Source organism: Myiozetetes cayanensis, unplaced genomic scaffold (genome assembly GCF_022539395.1).
Source record: "Myiozetetes cayanensis isolate MyiCay16 unplaced genomic scaffold, myiCay2020 scf1, whole genome shotgun sequence".
Classification (NCBI taxonomy): Eukaryota; Metazoa; Chordata; class Aves; order Passeriformes; family Tyrannidae; genus Myiozetetes; species Myiozetetes cayanensis.
In genome coordinates this window covers 110569848-110589766 of record NW_026086604.1, presented here as the reverse complement: position 1 = coordinate 110589766, position 19919 = coordinate 110569848, and the positions used below count along the sequence as shown (strand labels likewise).

Below are 19919 nucleotides of genomic sequence, written 5' to 3'. Positions count from 1 at the left end.
TTAGTTGTAACCTCTGCAGCTCCTCTGGAGCTGATCACCACCCCAGGTTACCTGAGGCCAGAGCAGGGAGGGAAGTGGCCCCACACATCCCAGTCCCTGCTGTCTAGGCTCGACTTTTTGACATTGACTGCAGCTGTGGAGCAGTGGACTTCTCTGACAGAAAAAACCTAATGGGACAGTGCCAGCACTGCTAAAGGTAGAGCCTGGACAGCATGGGACCATGCCAGCTTGATTTGGCAGGAATTTAGCCCCACCATTAATCCTTTCATGTTGCTTTCCTGATGTTGGCCCCTAATCTCAACTTCATTTACTGGAACAATCTCATACTGAGCAAAACTTGCTCTGATGGGTGCTAAGGAGAGCACAGGCTGCTCAGCTGCTTCTGTACAATGGGATTCAGCAGTGTTAATCACAGCAATTCATTCCTGCTTTTTTGTTCTATTTTAGTATCTTATGTTTTAAATATCAAAGTTTTATTTTCTTCCCTTACTCATAGTATCTTCTAATTTTCATCTGTGAGGGTGAAAATTGAGTATTTCAAGGCCTTTTGCTAACCCTCTGCTGGGAGTTGCTGACTCAGCATTGAAAATTTTACACACAAGGAAAATGTGGGAATGTTGCGTCTGTTGTGCTTCTGAGTGATAACCATCCCTTGTCACATTTGGAACATGACTTGGTTACCTTTTTATATCTGATGCATTTAGATACAGTATAAGTATTTCTGCAGTGTATATTTTGTGAGTTGAGCCTGATCTTAAATGGAAATGGTATTTTTGTCTGTGCTAAATACAGATTTCTCAAAATAAAACTGTCAAGGTTGTGTTTTATGGTGGATATTGGTTTCCTTAAACAGTGTCTATGTAGATTTTTTCCTTAGGATTCTGTAGTAGTTAAAAGAATCCAGACTCCCCAAAAATTGATACATCCTCAAGGACTAGTAGGTTTCTATTTCTGGCATGTGCATCAAGATGAATAACTGTTCTCTAGCTGTTTGTATGGACTCAGGCTAAGTAGGCCTCAACCTTTATCCCGACAGGAATTCCCAGAGAAGAAAATTCTGACTTCATTTATGGTTTATAGGAAGTAACACAAAACATGACAAAAGAGAACCTTCCATTTTCTTCTCAAGCAATCACATGGGAGCTGTGTGCTGCTTGAGTTCGCTTTTGGGTCAGTAGGTCAAATATTAAAAAGCATTATACTGTCCTAAAAAGTCCTCTTAAAGCTTCTAATGCTTTCCCAGTGCTGATAATTTACTACTGTTAATAGTTATGGTCTCTTTTTAGTCCAACTGTAGACAGTAAAATGCTAATGCTTTGAATTTTACATGAAGAAATCTGAGCTTCCTGACTTAGCCTCAATCTAGAGAAGCTTCTGAAGAGAAACACATCAGTTCCTATTGATCTATGGATTGGTACAGTATTGATAATAATCAACCCTGTGTGCAAATCTGTGTTGGCTTTATTTTACTGGCAGCTTTGAAATGAAATATTAAAGGCAAACAATAAATGCATGATTGTCATCAGAAGAAATTCATCCATTGGGTTATTTACATCTTTATTAATCTGAATGTAGTTCTGAAAATATTTTCCAAGCACAGATTCTGATACTGCCAAGTAAAAACAAATAAAATTTTCTGTAGAATTCAGTTAGAGTAGGATCAGTCCATGACAGAGCAAATACTCTGTCCTTAAGGAGAACAGCTGTTAGAAATAGTGGACAGAAAGTCCTAAAACCACCCTGGCCAAGTACAGGTTGTGTCTGCATGAAAACATCTGTAACATGTGCCTCTGCTGCTTCATTATGATATCCTATGGCCACTGGGAGATCAGACAGCAAAGCCCTCCCCTTTGCCATGCTCCTGTTATTTAGAAGTTCCATTGCTTCCTTTGCTGAGCTTGAGGAGGAGCATGCAACCTCTGCCCTAACACTTGGTACAGTCTTCACAAACTACATAGGAGAGGTTAATCCACAGGTTGATCTAAATGCTTTATATCTACAGTTCAAGGAACCCAAGTTTGTCCACTACAATGCCACAATCTGTCTGCACTGAGCAAGTGGTATTGTATCCTGAGACAAATTCGGGAGAAAACCGTTTGTTTCCAATACCATTTGTAATCCTTTTGAACCAATGTTACTGTCATCAGAACAGAGATGAAAACTGCTTGAAACTTTGAAGTAAGGAAGTAGCACAGCCCAGTGAGCTCCAGGACTCACCAGACTTGAGAGTTGCCACCTTGACAAATGTAGACTAAAAAGGCAAAATCTAAAAATTCTGTAATAATTTTAACCCTTTACTCTAGTATCTGCGTTGCTTTGTACACCAAGCCAGCTTTGTAGGATCTGTTATCGTAACTTTCAAGGATTCAGCTTATGCAAAGTAAAACTGTAGAATTCTTGAAAAACTTTTGTTTTGTCTGAGTTCTATCTTGAATTGCTTGGTGTTTATGTCAGGGTTGGGAGTATTATGATTTTAAGTAGAGCAGAAATAATTATAATTTTCTATTTTCAATATTATTACAATTGGAAATTTTTTCTCTAAAAATTTTACATATATTTAAAAAAAATTGTTTGAACTAATTAGTGTAGATGGCACTGCATGTATTTTTTAAAGAACTGAAGTAAGCAGTGATACTTAATACTGAAACATTAAATACATGAAAATGGGATGTTTTAGTGCATATTTCTAGGTTCTTTCTTTAAGAACACTTTAAGTTAGGCTGTTAATTTAGTGTTATTGATGTAGTGTGTATGGCAATTTAGATTGAATTAGTTTTCTTTCCTCCATTATTGATAATGGAAAGTTTATACTATGGCCTGATTTCATGCTATGTCCTCTATAAAGCACATAATCTCTTTTGTGACCTGTTTGTTCTCTGTTGCACATGCACAAATGCACCCTTTCTATGGGGACAGTATCATGTAAAACACAAGTCTGTGAGAATGTGAATAGTAGAAGTTAGATATTAAGATTCATAGACTTTCTGTAGGGGAAAAGGACTTGACTCCTGACTAAATACGGGTAAGAGAATCCTGTAAAATATACATCAATTAGTATGTCATTAACCCAGTATAACATAAAGCAAACAAACATACTTGGGGCAATATTGTCTAACGGGCAATAGAACATTGTGTCTTAAGTTCACTGGGACACCAGCTGATCGACAAATAGAAATAAATAGGTAAGGTGTTCAACTTAGATTGCAGCTCATGTGGCAAATTAACCTTTTGCTTCCAGAGGTCATCAGTGAGTTTCTGATCTTGGGTTCACGGCTAGGGGATTGTGTAGCATTTTCAGAAATTGTTATAAACAATCATCAGGTCATTTGAGGTAATTAATTGATTCTTACTTATCAACAATAAAAATAACAAAACAGTCATTAAAACAGTGTGAAACAGTATATGGAGACAACTAAACATAATCAAAGCTAGAGTGACACAGTGATTTTTGCAGAGGTCGATCTGCTTTTTTGGCTGCACTGCACTGTGCAAGTTGGAAACTGTGGAAGTTTGTTTCTAGGAAAAATTAAGAAGTAAGGAGTTTTAAAAATCTTACCTTGCAATATCAGAAGTATGAAAAATAGGTTCTTTTATCAGCCTGTGATAGTTCCAGTTATGATTGTATTTTGTGGAAATGAAAGGAGGTACCGTGTATCTTACAGAATGTTCTGAAGGCAGCAGCCGTAGTGACTCAGGACTGTATTTCCCACACAAGACAAGGGGCGAATCAAATCACCACTGGCAGGTGAAATGCATGATGGAAGGTTCTGCAGCAGCTCTGCACTGAACAGACCAATAACAATTTGGTTCCAGCAGTATTTAGCTTTAGCAAATGCTGTACTGTCCATGAACAAACTTAATTAAAAGAAAGCTGAGTCCAGCTTACACAGCAGGCACAGCATTCTGATAGTTTGCACAGTGAGAAGAAATCTGGGCATATATAAACTCTGAACTCTTTTAAAGTTCATGGTTTTAATTAAAAAACAGTACTTATAAATAATACTCCACTGTGGAGCTCATACAGATCTTTGTGACAAATAATTTCCTACAATACTTAGTTCTTTTTCTCTTCATAGGTCAGGGGTTTTAAGAATTTGCTTGTTTGCAATTTTTGGACAAAATTTGGTAGAGCAAATTTTAGCCTATGGCTTGTTTGAGAAGTAACTGTAAAGAGTGTTTCAGTGATGGCACAATAATGCTGGATGCCCAAGTTACATCTCTCTTTTCTGGTTAGGCAAAGGATTTCTTATGGCAGGAGTTCTTTTCTTGGGTCATTATAAAGCTCTGAAGTGCTTAAATTTACTTATGCAAATAACAATAAAATACTTTTGAAAGTCATTGGGAAAATGCTTTTCTTCTGAATAGCACTTATGAATGTTTTCTGTGTTAGAGTGAAGAACCACTGTGTCTTTTCAGAAAGTGTCCTTGTTCACAGGCTTTTACATGACTTGGTGACAATCAAGCTTATGCAGAAAATGGATATCGCAGGTTTAGTTTTAGCTACATTTATAATGTTTGATGGATTTGGCTTAATTATTGCTGCGTAGTGGTTGCATAATTATTCTGAGGCCAAATCTCCTGTGGCTCTTTGGAAACACTGCTAATAGAGTTCGAACCATCGTAGAGTTAAAGTCAGGAAGGGTTGCGTACAGAAGAAAGATAATGTGTGAAACGTAGTCAGCATGGTCTAAGAAGGCACGGTGACTACTGTGAAGTCGATCTGTCAGGGTGAAAGAGAGATTTAACATCTTAAGATGTTAAATCTTTACATATTGGAGCCTTTGGAAGGCCATCAAACAACACACAGATTCTTTTGAAGGTACCTAAGAGAAAATAAGCTTCCCTGAATGTCCTCTGTTCTTCAGTATTTTCCCTGTGAAATCTTCAGTGTTTAGACAGTCTTGGTTGAGGAGATAGCTCATGCTTCCAACAGTGCTCAGTACAAAGAAATTAAAGTGGAAAAGGGATAAAACCAGGCTCACTGGAGATAAGCCTGGGGGCATCATGCCAAGGTTTGAGGACAGTGTGTTAGTGAGATCTGCCATCTCAGTGGAGATAGGGGATGGAGATCCATGCAGTAGAAAGAATGCAAGGGTTATTGATTTGTTAGAAAACACGGAAGCACCTGAGAATTGCCACATAATAATTAGGGCTTCTCCCCCCAAAAAAAATGTCAGGATCAATAACCAACTAGAGCTTAATCTGGCTACTGCCGTACAAGACAACAAAAAGTGCTTCTATAAATACATTAGCAACAAAAGGAGGGCTAAGGAGAACTTGTGGAGGGGAACAGTGACAAAGGATGAGGAAAAGATTGTTGTACTTAATGCTTTCTTTGCCTCAGTCTTTAATAGTAAGACCAGCAGTTGTCCGTGTGAGCTGGAAGATGGGGATGGGATTAGAATGAAGTCCTTATAATTGAAGGGGAAATGGTTAGTGACCTGCTGACCATGGGACAACCCAAGGATACTGAGAGAGCTGATGAAGTGCTCATCAAGCCACTTTGTATTATTACCCAGCAGTCCTGGTAAACTGGGGAGATCCCAGCTGACTGGAAGGTTGCAAATGTGACACCCATCTACAAGGGACAGAAGAAGAATCCGGGGAACTACAGGCCTATCAGCCTGATCTCGGTGACAGGGAAAGTTATGAAGCAGATCATCTTGAGCACAATCACACAGCACATGCAGGACAGCCAGGGGATCAGGCCCAGTCAGGATGGGCTTATGAAAGGCAGGTCCTGTTTGACTAACGTGATCTCCTTCTATGACAAGGTGACCTGCTTAGTGGATGAGGGGAAGGCTGTGGATGCTGTCTACTTGGACTTTAGTGAAGCCTTTGACGCTGTTTCCCACTGCATCCTCTGGGAGAAACTGATGGCTTATGTTTTGGATGCATGTATTTTCACTGGATAAAAACTGATTGACTGGCTGACCATAAAGAGTAATGGTGAATGGAGTTACGTTCAGCTGGTGACTGGTCACTAATGGTGTCTCAGAGCTCAATACTGGGGACAGTCTTGTTTAATATCTTTGTCAATGATCTGGACGAGGGGATTGAGTGCACCCTCAGTCAGCCTGCAGATGACACAAAGTTGGGTTGGAGTGTTGATCTGCTGGAGCAGAGGAAGGCTCTGCAGAGGCATCTGGACAGGCTGAAGCAATAGACTGAGGCCAAAATTATATGAGGTTCAATATGGTGAAGTGCCGGATCCTACACTTGGATCACAACAACCTCATACAACACTGAAGGTTTGGGGAAGAGTGGCTGGAAAGCTGCCCAGTGGAAAGAACCTGGGGATGCTGGTTGACAACCATCTGAATATTAGCCAGCACTGTGCCCAGGTGGCCAAGAAGGCCAATGGCATCCTAGCTTGCAATCAGAAATAGTGCAGCCAGCAAGACCAGGGAATCGATTGTCTCTGTACTCTGCACTGGTGAGGCCGCACCAGGAATCCTGTGATCATTTAGGGCCTCTCACTGCAAGAATGACATTGAAGTGCTGGAGTGTGTCCAAAGAAGGGCAATGAAGCTGGTGAAGGGACTGAAGTAAAAGTCTTAGGAGGAGCAGCTGAAGGACCTGGGGTTGTTTAGCCTGGAGAAAAGGAGACTCAAGGAGGTGAGTCTACTGTTCTCTACAACTACCTGAAAGAAGGTTTTGGCAAGGTTGGGATTGATGTCCCAGGTAACAAGTGATAGGACAAGAGGAAATGGCCTCAAGTTGCAGAAGGGAAGGTTTAGATTGGATAGTTGGGAAAATTTCTTCACCGAAAGGGTTGTTAAGCATTGGAACTGGCTACCTGGGGAAATTGTGGAGTCCCCATCCCTGGAGGTATTTAAAAGACATGTACATGTGGCAGTTAGGGACATGGTTGGATTTGATGATCATAATGGTCCTTTTCAACCTAAACAATTCTATGATTCTGTGAAAGAGCTTTGGAAGGACTCTTGAAAAGGAGTCCAACATCACTTTTACAAGTTTTCTTCAACTGTATCTGTTGGATTATTAATACTTAGTGCACTAAAAAAATGCATGTAAAGTTAAGGCTTTCTATACAATCTTGCAAGCTTTTTGTTGCACTGCTCAACAAGTGAGTGAAACTAGCCAGGATCAATAGTTAACTGGCCCTTGGTTTAGCTGTCTACGCTGTTAAAAATCTACCCACACAAAGGAATGCAAATAAGCAAGGAAAAAGTCAAAGAAATCCCTGGCAGCTGCACTTGATTCATTTTGTTCACCTCCTGTTACTGCAATGATGGCTCAAAATATGTCATTGACAGTTATGGAAGGCTATATGGTCTGGGCCATTGCTATGGCAAATGTTTCATGTGGATTTGTTAGTTTGTTTCTTTTCATAAAAAACAAATAAGCAAACCATAATTAGAAGAAATCTTTGAAAACAGGGCTACTACAATTAATTCAAATCAGTGTATCTTCATTGATTGGAAAGCACCGCATGAACATACACAGGCAAGATCTTCATCCCCAAATATTTCACTGTACCCTGTCCTCCCACCCCCCCTGAGAAGGAAGAAAAGGGTTTCCTGCCATCACTTCTCTGATACCAGGAGGTGGTGGAGTTTGGGGTGACTTTCTTTTAACTTTCACACCACTAACCCATATTCATCCTATCTAACAGTGATAGCTAAGTTAGGAGCATCCTGCTATACTTGTGAAGGTCAGTGAAGGGAGAACTTTTCCAAATGTTACTTAAAGACATTAGGTATTAGAACTGAAGTTAAATACCTGGATTGTAAGTTCAGGAGCTTGTGCTATCTGAAAGCCAGACATCTTTTACATACATGAAAAAATATACCATATTAATGTGGAAAAGCAGCAGGAATAAATGGAGTAACAACAGAAAACAAAGGAAAAAAATCTTTTCATTCAGACTTTTGGTGTGTGAATCAAATCAAATGCACATCAAATCAGCTTTTGAATGAATGTCTGTTTCAGATGCCTTGGAAAGTTCTCATGATCTGCAGTACAAAAAAAGTAAATACTAAAAAATGAAACAACAAGAAGAGTTATTGAATGTGAATGTACTGAGAGAAAGTATTACATGCTCCCTCTAAATTTCATCTAAGCTCAGTGGCTTGTACAGAATCCAGTTTAGAAATAATTTAATAAACTGAAAGTGAGACTGATGCTGCCATACAACTACAGTTTTCAAAACAGTGAGCAAACACTGGAGAATTTATGAAATGGCACATAAATGTTTCCATACAAATGATCTGGTTTCATATAAACAGTTCCGTATAAATTGCTTTTTCTGTAAAAAGTGGGACTATTTTTTTCTTGAGGGGAGACAGAAGTTCAACCCAGATCTTTAAAGGAGAGAAGGAGTTAGTTATGTGTATACGCTAAAGATCTGGGCAGTAACCACAAGGTAGAGATGACCTGTGTCATCTTTGGGGAAAATAGTTTAGGGAAAATACTGATTGAGGGTTATTTGAACTTGGGTCTAAAATGTTCATAAAGATGCTTCTAAAAGTGAACTGTAATATTGACCTGTGTCAATGTTAATATGATGAAGTCTGGATTTATTAAAGACAAGAAAAGCATATGATCTACTAATATAAATATTGATTTTATCTTTAAAAAAGGAGTTCAGAATCTAATATCTATCCACATATGAAGTTTTATTCCTAGAAAAAGTTTGGAAGATGGAAGAATTAGTTGTTTGAACTCATAATCAGTACATAGTTTCCTAGAGCAAACTGCTCTAAGGAGAAATAAATTAGATTGACTAAAAAGAATTGGTACATAAGGTTCCCAGATAAAGCAAACACACTTGGTTACCAACCATACTGAGATTAAAGATTATGAGAAGTTTGAGTTCCTTTTGGGAAAAAATAACGCAGCCAAAAACTGCCCACCCCTCCCTACACATGTGTCTTTAAAGAATGCATTACTAAATGTACTGCGTAAAGAACCTCAGCCTCTGCTCACACCAGCAGGAGTTGTTCTTTTAGCTTTTCATGCATTGCTTCCAAAGATTATCTCAAGATGGGAGGGAAAATCCCATCTGAACGTTCTCCTTTCAAAAGTATCTGGGAGGGCCCAGCAAAGCAAACAGCAAACTTGGAGTTGCAGCATGCCCTCCACTGTTTGTTTTTGGTTGTTTGTTTTGGTTTGGTTTTGGGTTTTTGTTTGTTTTTTTTTGTTTGGTTTTGTTTTGTTTTCTGTTTCAAATGCTATTGGTGTAGTACATTTCAAATCCTTTGCATTATAAACTTATTTTGCCTCCTTGGCACAAGCCTTGGGAGCTGAGTGACTGGCCCAGTTCTTGCTAAAAGGCAGTGACAAAATTTCTGGCTGTTTCCCCAGTACAACTGCTCCTGACTGCTGAACTCCGGAGCCTTGCAGCAGGACACCTGCAGCTGGCTGCTGGAGTTGGTCTGAGCTAATCGAAAACTTGGGTTTGACCTACTGTTAGTTTGCAGTATTCACAATTTTAAACTTTCCTAGCTGCAATTTTGACTGCTTTGAGAGTGTCTGTCTTATACATCCCCAGCCAGAATGACCCAACTGCAGTGTATGCATGCAGCTCATGTCCCTAGAGCCCAAAGGCCAGAGCAACTGAGGTATTTGGGTTACACTGATGGTGATTCAGGCTGCAGTGGGAGCAAAGAGGCCGTGCACTTGTCTGGAGAGGAGTTTAAATTGCCTTCATTTCTTTTTTTGTTGTTGGCTCATACTGTGGCACTCTGTGTACCCCCACAGACTGGCACACATCAGGACCCCAGAATGAGCCTAGCCTAGAGTGTGAGGCTCTGCCAGGATTTTGTGGGGTTGGAACTGACTGGATGAGTTCATCCCTGTTTCTTTGGGTCTGCATCGCAAATGCAAACTGTACCTGGAAAATGTGACTGTTCTTGGGCTGTCAAATGGGAGATCTGGGCTGAAACAAACTTCAGCGAGGACAGCCAGGAGCAGGCTTTTGATTATGGCTTGAGATGGAGCTTGCAAGTTTGCATGCCTTGAGCATGATGCATCTGCAGCTGGCACACACAGCAGAAGCCACAGCTGCCTTACTACTCTCTTCGAGAAGCAACAACTTGGCCTGGTCTTGTATCCATTATTTATCCCCGTTTGGCACACAGGGTCTGGGAAAGGCAAAGAAACTGTGCTGCAGCGAGCCCTCCACTGCTCCCAGAAGCACCCTTGTCTTGTGAGCCTCTAGAACAGCATTCAACTGCAGTGGCTAGCCCTGGTCACCCTGGGAAGGCCGTTCTCACACATGGGGGATTAAACCCAAGAGGTTGCTGTGCTTTGGGAAGACTCTGCCAGCAGGTGTGTCATCCCCCCGTGCTGCAGGGCCAGCATGGTGTCTCTCGTGTGGTCTGCAGGGGTAAATTTCTTCACTAAAAGAGTGGTCAAAGGTTGGAACAGGCTGCCCAGGGAGTGGTAAAATCACTGTCCTTAGAAGTGTTAAAAAACCATGTAGATGTGGTGCTTAGAGACATTAGTTCCTGTCTAAACTATTGGGGCTATAAGAAGAAAACACAGTTCTGAAGTGACTTTGAGTATGAAAAGAATAATTTTCAGCTCTCTCACTGATGACTGGTCAGTCAGTTCAGTTTGGGACTGGAGACAATAATAAATGGGATTTTAGCATCCCTGCATGGGAAGTAGCATTTCTTAATGTTTGGTGAAAAACCTTATAAAGAATTAAATGAAACAGAGGGAGTCTGAGCAGCCACACTATGTGGATCCAGATACCACCATCACCACCAGTCCTACAATGTTGGGAGGTGACCCTTCACTCAAGGCAGAAACCTCACTGTCAGGTTGGGATTATGAAAGGCTGGTAGTTCATGGGATGCACAGGCTTACAGTTCTGGTTAGGCTTACCTTATCAACAAATAGGCATATTTTGAACAGCAGGGCACTTAACTTTGACACTGAGAAGCTCAGCAGTGGCACTGGGATGGGGGGGAGAATATATCATGCAGGGCTTTGAGGAACCTGGTAGGAAAAGGCTTTGGCAAAATGAGAGGCATGTGTCAGCACCTAACCCTGAAGAGGGGATCTCTGCCCAACTGAAAATGATCATGAGGAGCCTTAGTGCTAGAGGCTGGGAGAGGACCAAGCCTGAGAAACAGGGCCTCGTGAGGGTAGGTGGTGGTGGGGTCTGGCTGCACCGTGGCAGAGAAGCTGGGTTCCACACAGGTCCTGTAAGACCTTTTCAGCTCCAGGCTGCATCACTGTGAAGGCATTTCATCTTGTTGCAGTTTGTTGTGTGATATATGGCATTTGTGGGGTGATATTTCTCTGTAAAGGAAAGGGATATTTCTCTAAATGTTATATTTGTATAGTAAGGAAAAATAATGTGGATTTCTTTTCCTTTCTTAGAAAGCACTGTTGTGCTGTGGAGTTAGCATGAGTGGCCTCATCTATCTCTCTCTGCTCGCAGCTCTTATTTATCACATTGATAAAAGATAGGCTTGGCAAATCCTTATGAGTGACTATGGCCTGCTAGTCTTTCATTCATCCTCAGAGCTCAGCTACCTTTCCACAGATATTTAAAACAACAACATTTAATCTCTAGCACAGTTAAAAGGCTTATATGTTCCTGGTTCAGAAGTGAGACACATTGGCAGTGATTCTTGTTTATTTTACTTGTTTGTCCCAGCTTGAAAACTGAGTAGTCAAAAGAAAAGTTCTCATTTTAATATTCTGCAGGACTGAGTTGCTTCAGTGAAAGCAGAGGCTGTCAGGAAGTTACTGATGCATAACTTAGCTTTTCCATGTTAGTCTGACCTTTGGCTACAGGGATCTCATCTGCATATTTCTTCTAAATATTAGTGAGGGATGTCAGTCCCTGAGCACTGATTGGTGGATTAATCAAAGTCCTTAACCAATCAATGGGTAGAGATTTGCATAACAATGGGATTATTTCTGAAGAACTGTGCCTATCAGAATTGTAAACTATTCTTCTTCAATCTGCTTCTAGAATGCGTCTGCTTTACCTACCTCTAATGCTCACACTTTCAAAGTACTTAGTAACAATGAAGATGCTTCCAAACTCCTACATCTTTTATTTTTTTCTGTGGCTTTGGAGATGAGTTGTGAGAGAAGTAAAAAGCAATAAAACTTAAAACAGTTTGCAAACAGAAAAGGGAAAAATTCTGAGGGGTGTGGAAGGGGGAAAGGAGAAAGAAAACGTGTTTGGTTTTTGTTTGCTTACTTTTCCCAAAGCTGAACCTGTGATCTGAAGCTCATATTCCTTTCTTTCCTTGCCTGTGTTCCCTCCAGGACTGTTTGTATGGTTTTCCTCACATTGTTGATACTTTATCAGTTCTGACCAGCATCTTTTGGTACTGGAGAGGAGGTAGCTTTTGGATCTGTAGAAATATAAATTGATTTGCAGGGAAAGATCACCGGAAAGGGAAATAATGTTATTCTAGATTTGAGATTTGTAACTTCAGTTCAATTTGCAGTGAGTTCACTGTTCCTGTGTGTGGTGTTCCTCTCCTCTGCCCCTTACTATAAGAAGTGGTAATAATTTTTATGGACAGCAGCTTGAAAACATGGATACTTTTTTCTTTTATTTATTTGTTTTTGTAAAATAGTGGAGAATTCAATGTGCATGGTAATGCGTTGTTTTGTGGGGTAATGAGTCTGGAGATGCAAAGTAGAATGCAGTGGGCATTAAGCACTATGTCCAAAGGCAAGTGTTCACAGCTCTTAGGTCAGAATCCAAATTAAGCAGTAAAACAGTATTACAAATCTTCTGATTTTGGACCTTTTTGGGGTATCCATTTTCAGTTTTTTCTCTCATCCAAAAAGGCTAATATTTCCCCTGAGCCTGGGGTAAGAGAAGCTAAAATCTTGCTTTCGCTTCTGATTCTGGTATTTAGCTGTATTAAAGTTGGCTTAGTCATTCTTGTTCCTGCAAAGATGGGGGATGTGAATCACAGCTTGAAACAATTTCTCCTTCCTTTTTTGAGGCCTTGAATGTACAAGGCAGTGGTGGAGCAAACATCTTGGTTCTGTCCTGTCTTTATACATCTTCTAGAAACATAATGAGTGATTTTGTTTGACAAGGCACATCCTCAATGATTTTAATGGAGTGTAATTTGAAACTAGTTTGGTTAAAACAGGGCAGATGGCTGCAGGACTGTGTGTAATTTCATAACAGTGCAAGGTTGTGGTGCTGCTGCAAGAGTAGTAATCGGATTTTAAGACAACTCATAACAAAAAGAAGTAATACTGTTGTCAATTCAGTGTTGAACAAGTACAAATTAATTCTACCCATTAAAATGTGTAATAAAAAGAATCAAAAATCTGTTTCAGAGAACTTTCTCAGGTAAGGTGTTGTCAAGATTGTATGTTATATTTTTGTTTTTTAACCATGAGCTGAAATTATGTAGTCATGCCTGATCCCAGTCAGGTGATCAGATATTATGTTGGACTTGTCTCAATGAAAATGGACAGAGCCATGAAAACTTGCAAGGGCTTAACTAAATTGATTTAATGCAATCAAGACCTGGTTGTCCTTAGACAAGGTTTTTATTTATTGCTTCATTCCGCTTATTTTACATATGGCATCTATGCCTCTTTAGTGTTTCTTTGCAGTAGTTCAGCAAGCAAGAATAGGAGTTGGAATGGTTGCCAAAACAGAAAGTTTAGTCTCAAAATCTGAAATAGAATAAGAAAGCTGCTTTCAATTTTTTTTCTTAATTATTGATACAACAGGCTTTGTCTTATAAGATATTTTAGTTCAGTCTGAGAGAAAATGTGTGACATATCAGGACCTCAGGCTGAACTGTAGAACTCCCCTTCCTGCCCCCTGCATAGTTAGATCTTGTTGATTGTTATGAAGGAAGATATTTTTTTATAGGGAAAAAAAAGGGGAAAGGTACTATGAAAAATATTCTGTGTTTTCAACCAACCTTGTTCATGATAAAGGGATTGAATGGGAACTCTGCAGGCTGGAAAACACATCTGCTTAAAATATGTGTTGAATTTTCATTCTTTATTTATGTTAACAGTGAGCACATTTGTGGAAATCACGTTTTCTTCACAATCTCTTTGCTAAATTAGGACACAAATCCAAGAACACTTGTGCATGAGAGTAATTTTCTATAAATGAGTAGTGTCACAGAGTTCAATAACAGCAATCACGCACAGAATTAAGCACATGCATGAGAGTTTGAAGAAATTTGGCAAATATGTCGCTGTCATGAACAGATTGCTCAGATTTGCTTCTAATGCAGCTATAAATTCTTGACTTGGTCCTATTTTGAGTAGCCCTTGTTGTATGAGCCATAAGCTATTCTATTTTGCTGAGCCTAACTGAGGATATTTCTCTTATTTTGTCATAGCAACAAGAGCAAGATCCCACAAATCTATACATCTCAAATTTACCCGTTTCCATGGATGAGCAGGAACTGGAGAATATGCTGAAACCCTTTGGACATGTCATTTCCACCAGAATATTAAGAGATGCTAATGGAGTCAGCAGAGGAGTCGGCTTTGCCAGGTGAAACCTTTACTCTTATTTTGATTCATGCACATTTTTTGGCTTTGGTCCTTCACAAATACTGTCTCTTCTGTAGCTCTGAAGTCTCACAGCTGTGGAAAATGCAGAGCGGCACCTTTATCAGACTGTGTGTCTGTTCTTTCCACCCAGCTGAAGAATACCAAGGCAGAAGGATGTTCATTTCTTTGCTTTAAAAAACACTTAATTGTATGTAGATACATGCAAATCAAACCTACTAGGAATATTGAGCTATCCATGCAGTATCAAGCTGGGATAATAGTAAATGTCCTAGAGCAAGAAGCACACACCTGGCAAAGAAACCAAGGAATGAGCTTAGGAGGCCCTGGGGTGCACTTATTGTGACCTTCCAGTACCTGAAGGGCTCCTACAAGAAATACAGAGAGGGACTAGATGATCTTTAATGTCCCTTCCAACCCAAACCGTTCTGTCAAACTGTTTAAATATTTAGCAAAGATTTTGCAACAGGAAAAAGTAAATTTAGCAGTTGGAAGAGCAAAGGGTAGGAACTATAACTGAAGAAATGTGTCTTCCTTGAAAGCTGCGGGGAACTGCAGCTATGAGAAGAGCTTAAGAAGAAATATTTGCATATAACAAGCCCTAACGGAGTAGTCAGATATTTTAGACAGAACAGGCAACATATTATTATCATGTACTTCACTGTTAATATGGATAGACAAGTTTCCATGTTTACTCTCAGGGAAAATTTACATAGATTCTCTTCAGCTTGAAACATTCTCAAATCAAATAGTTTTCTTTTGAAAAACCAAGGAATAGAGTGCTATATATAGAAAGGTATTGAAAAAGCAAATAAGAAGAGAAATTTGCAATTCTCCTGTAAATCAGTCTTCTGCTTCAAAAGAAAAGGAAAAAAAAAACCCAAATCATTATTTCTACAGAATATTCATAACATTGTGCTTTACAGAGGAGGCAAAATGACTTCTTCGTCTTGCAAATTTCTCTGAAATACTTCATGTCTTGGTATATCATGACACTTCTGTTAGTGTCACAGCACCACTGAGTGAAATGAGGTACTGTATGATAAAAAGTTAGCTTGCAAGATAAGTGACGTTGTAGTATTACCTTCGTCCTTAGTGTTAAAGATCATCGTGCATGAAAAATATTAAGATAATATTGTCTGAATTCAAATAGAAGAAGGCAAAACATTTATGATGATACACTGTTCCTTATGCATTCTTGTAGATAATACAATAAATTTTTCTAACTCACTAAATAAAGATTAGTCTAACTTATGGATAAACTTGCATTCCTAAAAATTGACTTATTTTATGAAAATGTATTTAATTATGGAACATACTTCAGGAGCCCTTTAATGATCTGACTTGAAGGTTGTGTAATTCACCATGCAAATGACAGTGAGGTAAAACCTTCATTCCATCAAAGTATACAGCAGACCTCCCACTGACTTGAGTGAGGCCAGAGTTAATCCAGGAATTTGGAACCATAGTTGAATGCTGACTCTTGTCTTTGCAGAATTATCAATACAAGATTTAATTACATGACCAGCTGAACTTCTTATTGTAATAAAATGCTATTTGGTATCTTTCTTCTGCATGTCAATCCAAATAGATTAATTTGTTTACCTTTGCTTGTAGTCATGAAGGTTTCATTCTAGTGTACCTACACTGTGAGCACATGTTGAGTTGAGTACTAGTACTGTACAGGTAGGGGATGGAAGCTGGATTTCCAGTCCAAATAAGATTTTAGAAGTTCAGACCAGCAATCAATGTGGGAATCCTGGCTATTGTGCCTTCTGACATGAGGCCTTTTATCACAGTATATCTTTTCCTGCTTGTGGAGTGTGCCATGCTGCTTAGCATAGCTCTTAACTGAGCCACAGCAGCACAGGTGAAAAAGTTAAATTTGCATATGCTAAAATGCTGCAATATCCAGCAATTTTGAAATTTGATGTTTTGAAGTTATTAAGTGCTATGATGATTAAAATTCACTTTTTGAGTCTGCCCAATTATGGAAATAGTCAATCTCAAAATAAGTGTGTTCATTCAAAAGCAATCAGAAGTAAAGACTTAAGGTAGGCAGCTATTGTCACACTCTTCTCCTAAATGGGTGTTATTAGCAGTTTTATAGTACAGCAGGTGGCTACTTAATCATTTATAACCGGGATAACTTCAAATGTTTTTTGGATCAAAATTTTTTGAGTAATGTCTGGCGACATTAAGAACCTCCTTTAAAGTATGTGCATACAAAACTAGTTCTGAGTGAAAGTTAAGCCGTGAAAGTATTTCCTCTCTTTTGCATCCCTCAAAAGCAACTGAACAGATTTTCCCAAAACTTTCCAGAGCCTTTCACTGTGGCCTGAGCCAACTGTGCCTGAGTATACCCCAGGGGAGATTTTGGGGAGGAAAGTTATGAGCAAGGGGCCAGAAAAGGGAAGCTTTAGACTCTGAATGTGGCTTCTTAGACGTGTATCGATGCTGTAACCCCTGGACACCTGCCTCTGCCACATCCCTGGCTCAGGCTTTGTGCTTCCAGGCTACCCTACCTGGATTCAGGCTTTCTGTGGGAGCTGGCATTCCACGGGGCTCGTGTTGCGGTTGTCATTCGGCAGCATGTGTTTCTGTTGATAGTGGCAAACAGAAGCTGGGACTAAACACAAAGAAGAAAGAGAAATAAAAAGTAGGAGGGGGAAGAAATGCCAGGACATTGGGAAAGGAAGACACTGCGGATGAGAAGCTTTGAGTTCAGTCTGTCGTAAGATTGTGTGTCAAAAGAGGGAATGACGCAGCGTTGCCTTTGCACAGATTTCATCACTGCGTTTAAATTTGTAGGTGTTTCTCTTAAATCCCTGTTGCTGGGAGCCATCTAATAACTTCAGCATCTGATCTCTCATTTAAAAAATATAAATGTATTCTTTAGAGCTTAGAAAAAAAGTCCTTCATTCTCAAAAAAAAAAAAAACAAAACAAAACCAAAACCAAAATAAAACAAAACAAAAAAAAAGAAACAAAGCGAAAAAAGCCACAGAAGCTAGATTTGAAGACTTATGTCAAGATAGAACTTTAAAACTGATATCATATGAATTTGGCAAACAACATTAGTAGTGCTGTTGATGGTATGAATAAAAAGGGAATCAGGGGAGTGAGAAGGTCTTTGAGGGAGGCTGGAATTACTGCATAGGGAAAGGTACTGAGAGCATGGAGGGAAATATTTATGTTCATCCTGAAGATGTGTTGCCACTTATAAAGAGGTAACTGTATATGCTGGAAGACCTGGCTTTCCACAGGCCCACAAAGGATGAGTTCCAGATGTTAAGGTAAGAGAAGATAAAGAAATAACACAATTATGGTGGAGGCAAAGCAGTGGTGCTGTTTTGCTAAATGAAAGGTGGAATATTTAGAAGGGGATTTCTGAGGATCAGTGATGATGCTACTTTGGAGATAGAGAAGTGTTAGCAGCATCAGGGGATGAAGAACATCCACGTAGTTTAAGTATGCATTCATGAAGAGGGAAAATGCTTTGTTCTTCCTTATTCAAGGGTTTAATTGAAGGCAGTTGAAAAGGTGCTATAAATTTAGCTTGAACAAATCCATCAGCTGGAGTGGTAGTACAGGCTTAGACATTATAAGGATCATTCCTACTGTCAGTCAGAAGAATGATCTGTCACATCCTATGTCTTACCCAGGAAATTGCTTTATAATTTAATGTCTCAGGTGAAACTGGAAATCCCAAACATTCCCCAAAGACTTTTTGTGATATCTGTAAAATATTCCAATGCCTGTGATGATAAAATTCCACTGAAAGGCTCAGAGAGCAACACTGCAGGGTACTGGGGAGATCTATATGAGGACACTCGCGCATTTTCCTCTGGTGTTGCAACACAGACCAAATTTTGGTAGACTTTGTACACCCCTAAGACAATTGATAGGCATGGAGCAGTACTTTCAGGGAGAAGCAAACTCCAGAGAAGGACAGATGGGTTGGGATCCCTAAACAAATATCAGTGAGACTCTGTAAGATGAAAATGGATATGAAGCTCTGAAAATTGGTCAGGGTGGAACAAGGAAAGTTAGGAGCCATTAAATAATTTGACTGAGCAATTTGCATCATCGAAGCCTGAGGTACTTTGAGTTTAGTTGAAGAACTCCTTGGGACATGGAAAAGGGAGCAAGGAGACATTGGGATATACCTTGCGGGAGGACTTAACTGGTACCACTGAATCAATTTAATAAAAATTGTTTTTTATAAAGCCACAGTAAAATACCATTCAAGTACTATTTAATTATTCTCCCTATAGAGATAGTAGCATTAATACCATACATGGGCCACACATAGCTGAACAGTAGAAAAAGCATTTTATAGGTCTTTTAAAGTGATAAAGTGCAAAGAAAGAGTTAGAAACCACTAACTTTTTTATTTTGTTTGCTGTCTTGTAACTTAAAATGACCTTGCAAGATTCACCCCCCCAAGCGACATTTTATAACAAAGTCATAAGCTTCTGAAAACAGAAATTTATGATGGAAATGCTGACAGTCAGACAGTCAAGTATTGCACTGCTGGCGGGCACCAGTATAATACTTAACCTGAGACTGTGAAGACAGTAGCATAAATCAGCCTGGGTCTGTGTGGAAAAGACTCTGTTCATACTATTCTTTTCCAGTAACATGAGAAAATTTGTCCAACACAAACTATCATAAAAGAATGTTATGATGCTGTTCCAGCAAATGACCGAAGTCAAGAGATTCTCAATTAGCTGTCACCTCAGAGCAAGGTACACATCAAGGAGATGCTTCTGTCCCTTTGTAAACCAGCTGGGGAGGGGTCTGTAATGAGGCATTTAAACACTCTGGGTGCATCTTTCAGGATTTCTCAGTATAATGTAGGTGTCATTTAGTTTTATTAGATTTCTTCTGAGCCAAAGAGATTTCTCTATAGAGAGCACTGTAGATACTGGTACTATAGTGCAGAGATACTCAGGCAGCTCAAAATGGTCTTGGCATACTAGGTCATTCTGCAAGATATAGAATGGACCATATCCCCAGAGAAGAGTTGTTTCTGTATTTGCATATTTATCTTAGACAGTAAACAAGCTTCTGTTGTTCAAGCAAAGAGGTGAAGAATATACAGGCAGGACATGTTGGGAAAAGATACAATTTGTGAGCAACGAGGAGAACTTGTCAAAATAAATCTCTTCTTAGGCTGTAAGTGACAAAAGGAGTAGTTTTTCCTGGCATAAAATGGATTCAAACCAAAAAGTAAAAACATCTTGATGCAATCTCTTACCAGCTGAAGAGCTGGGGAGATATAATACCTAAGTCAGTTAAAGGGGAGGAGAAAATCACAGGTTGTGGCAATATCAAGGTCTTAGAATGCCTGGAATTAAAAGAGCAAAATAAATTAAAAAATAAGTGAAAGGTTTCCATAGAAAGGTG

At 39.4% G+C, this 19919-nt stretch overlaps 1 protein-coding gene across 8 annotated transcripts in view; it reads left to right on the top strand.

Annotated features, from left to right (window-relative positions):
• Positions 1-19919, top strand: part of RBMS3 (RNA binding motif single stranded interacting protein 3) — a 766388-nt gene that overhangs the window by 599172 nt on the left and 147297 nt on the right. For all 8 annotated transcript variants that reach the window (XM_050319193.1, XM_050319165.1, XM_050319175.1 and 5 more), the window contains one exon: positions 14334-14491. In XM_050319193.1, the coding sequence (XP_050175150.1) occupies positions 14334-14491 (158 nt within the window). The remainder of the gene's footprint in view (positions 1-14333; positions 14492-19919) is intronic.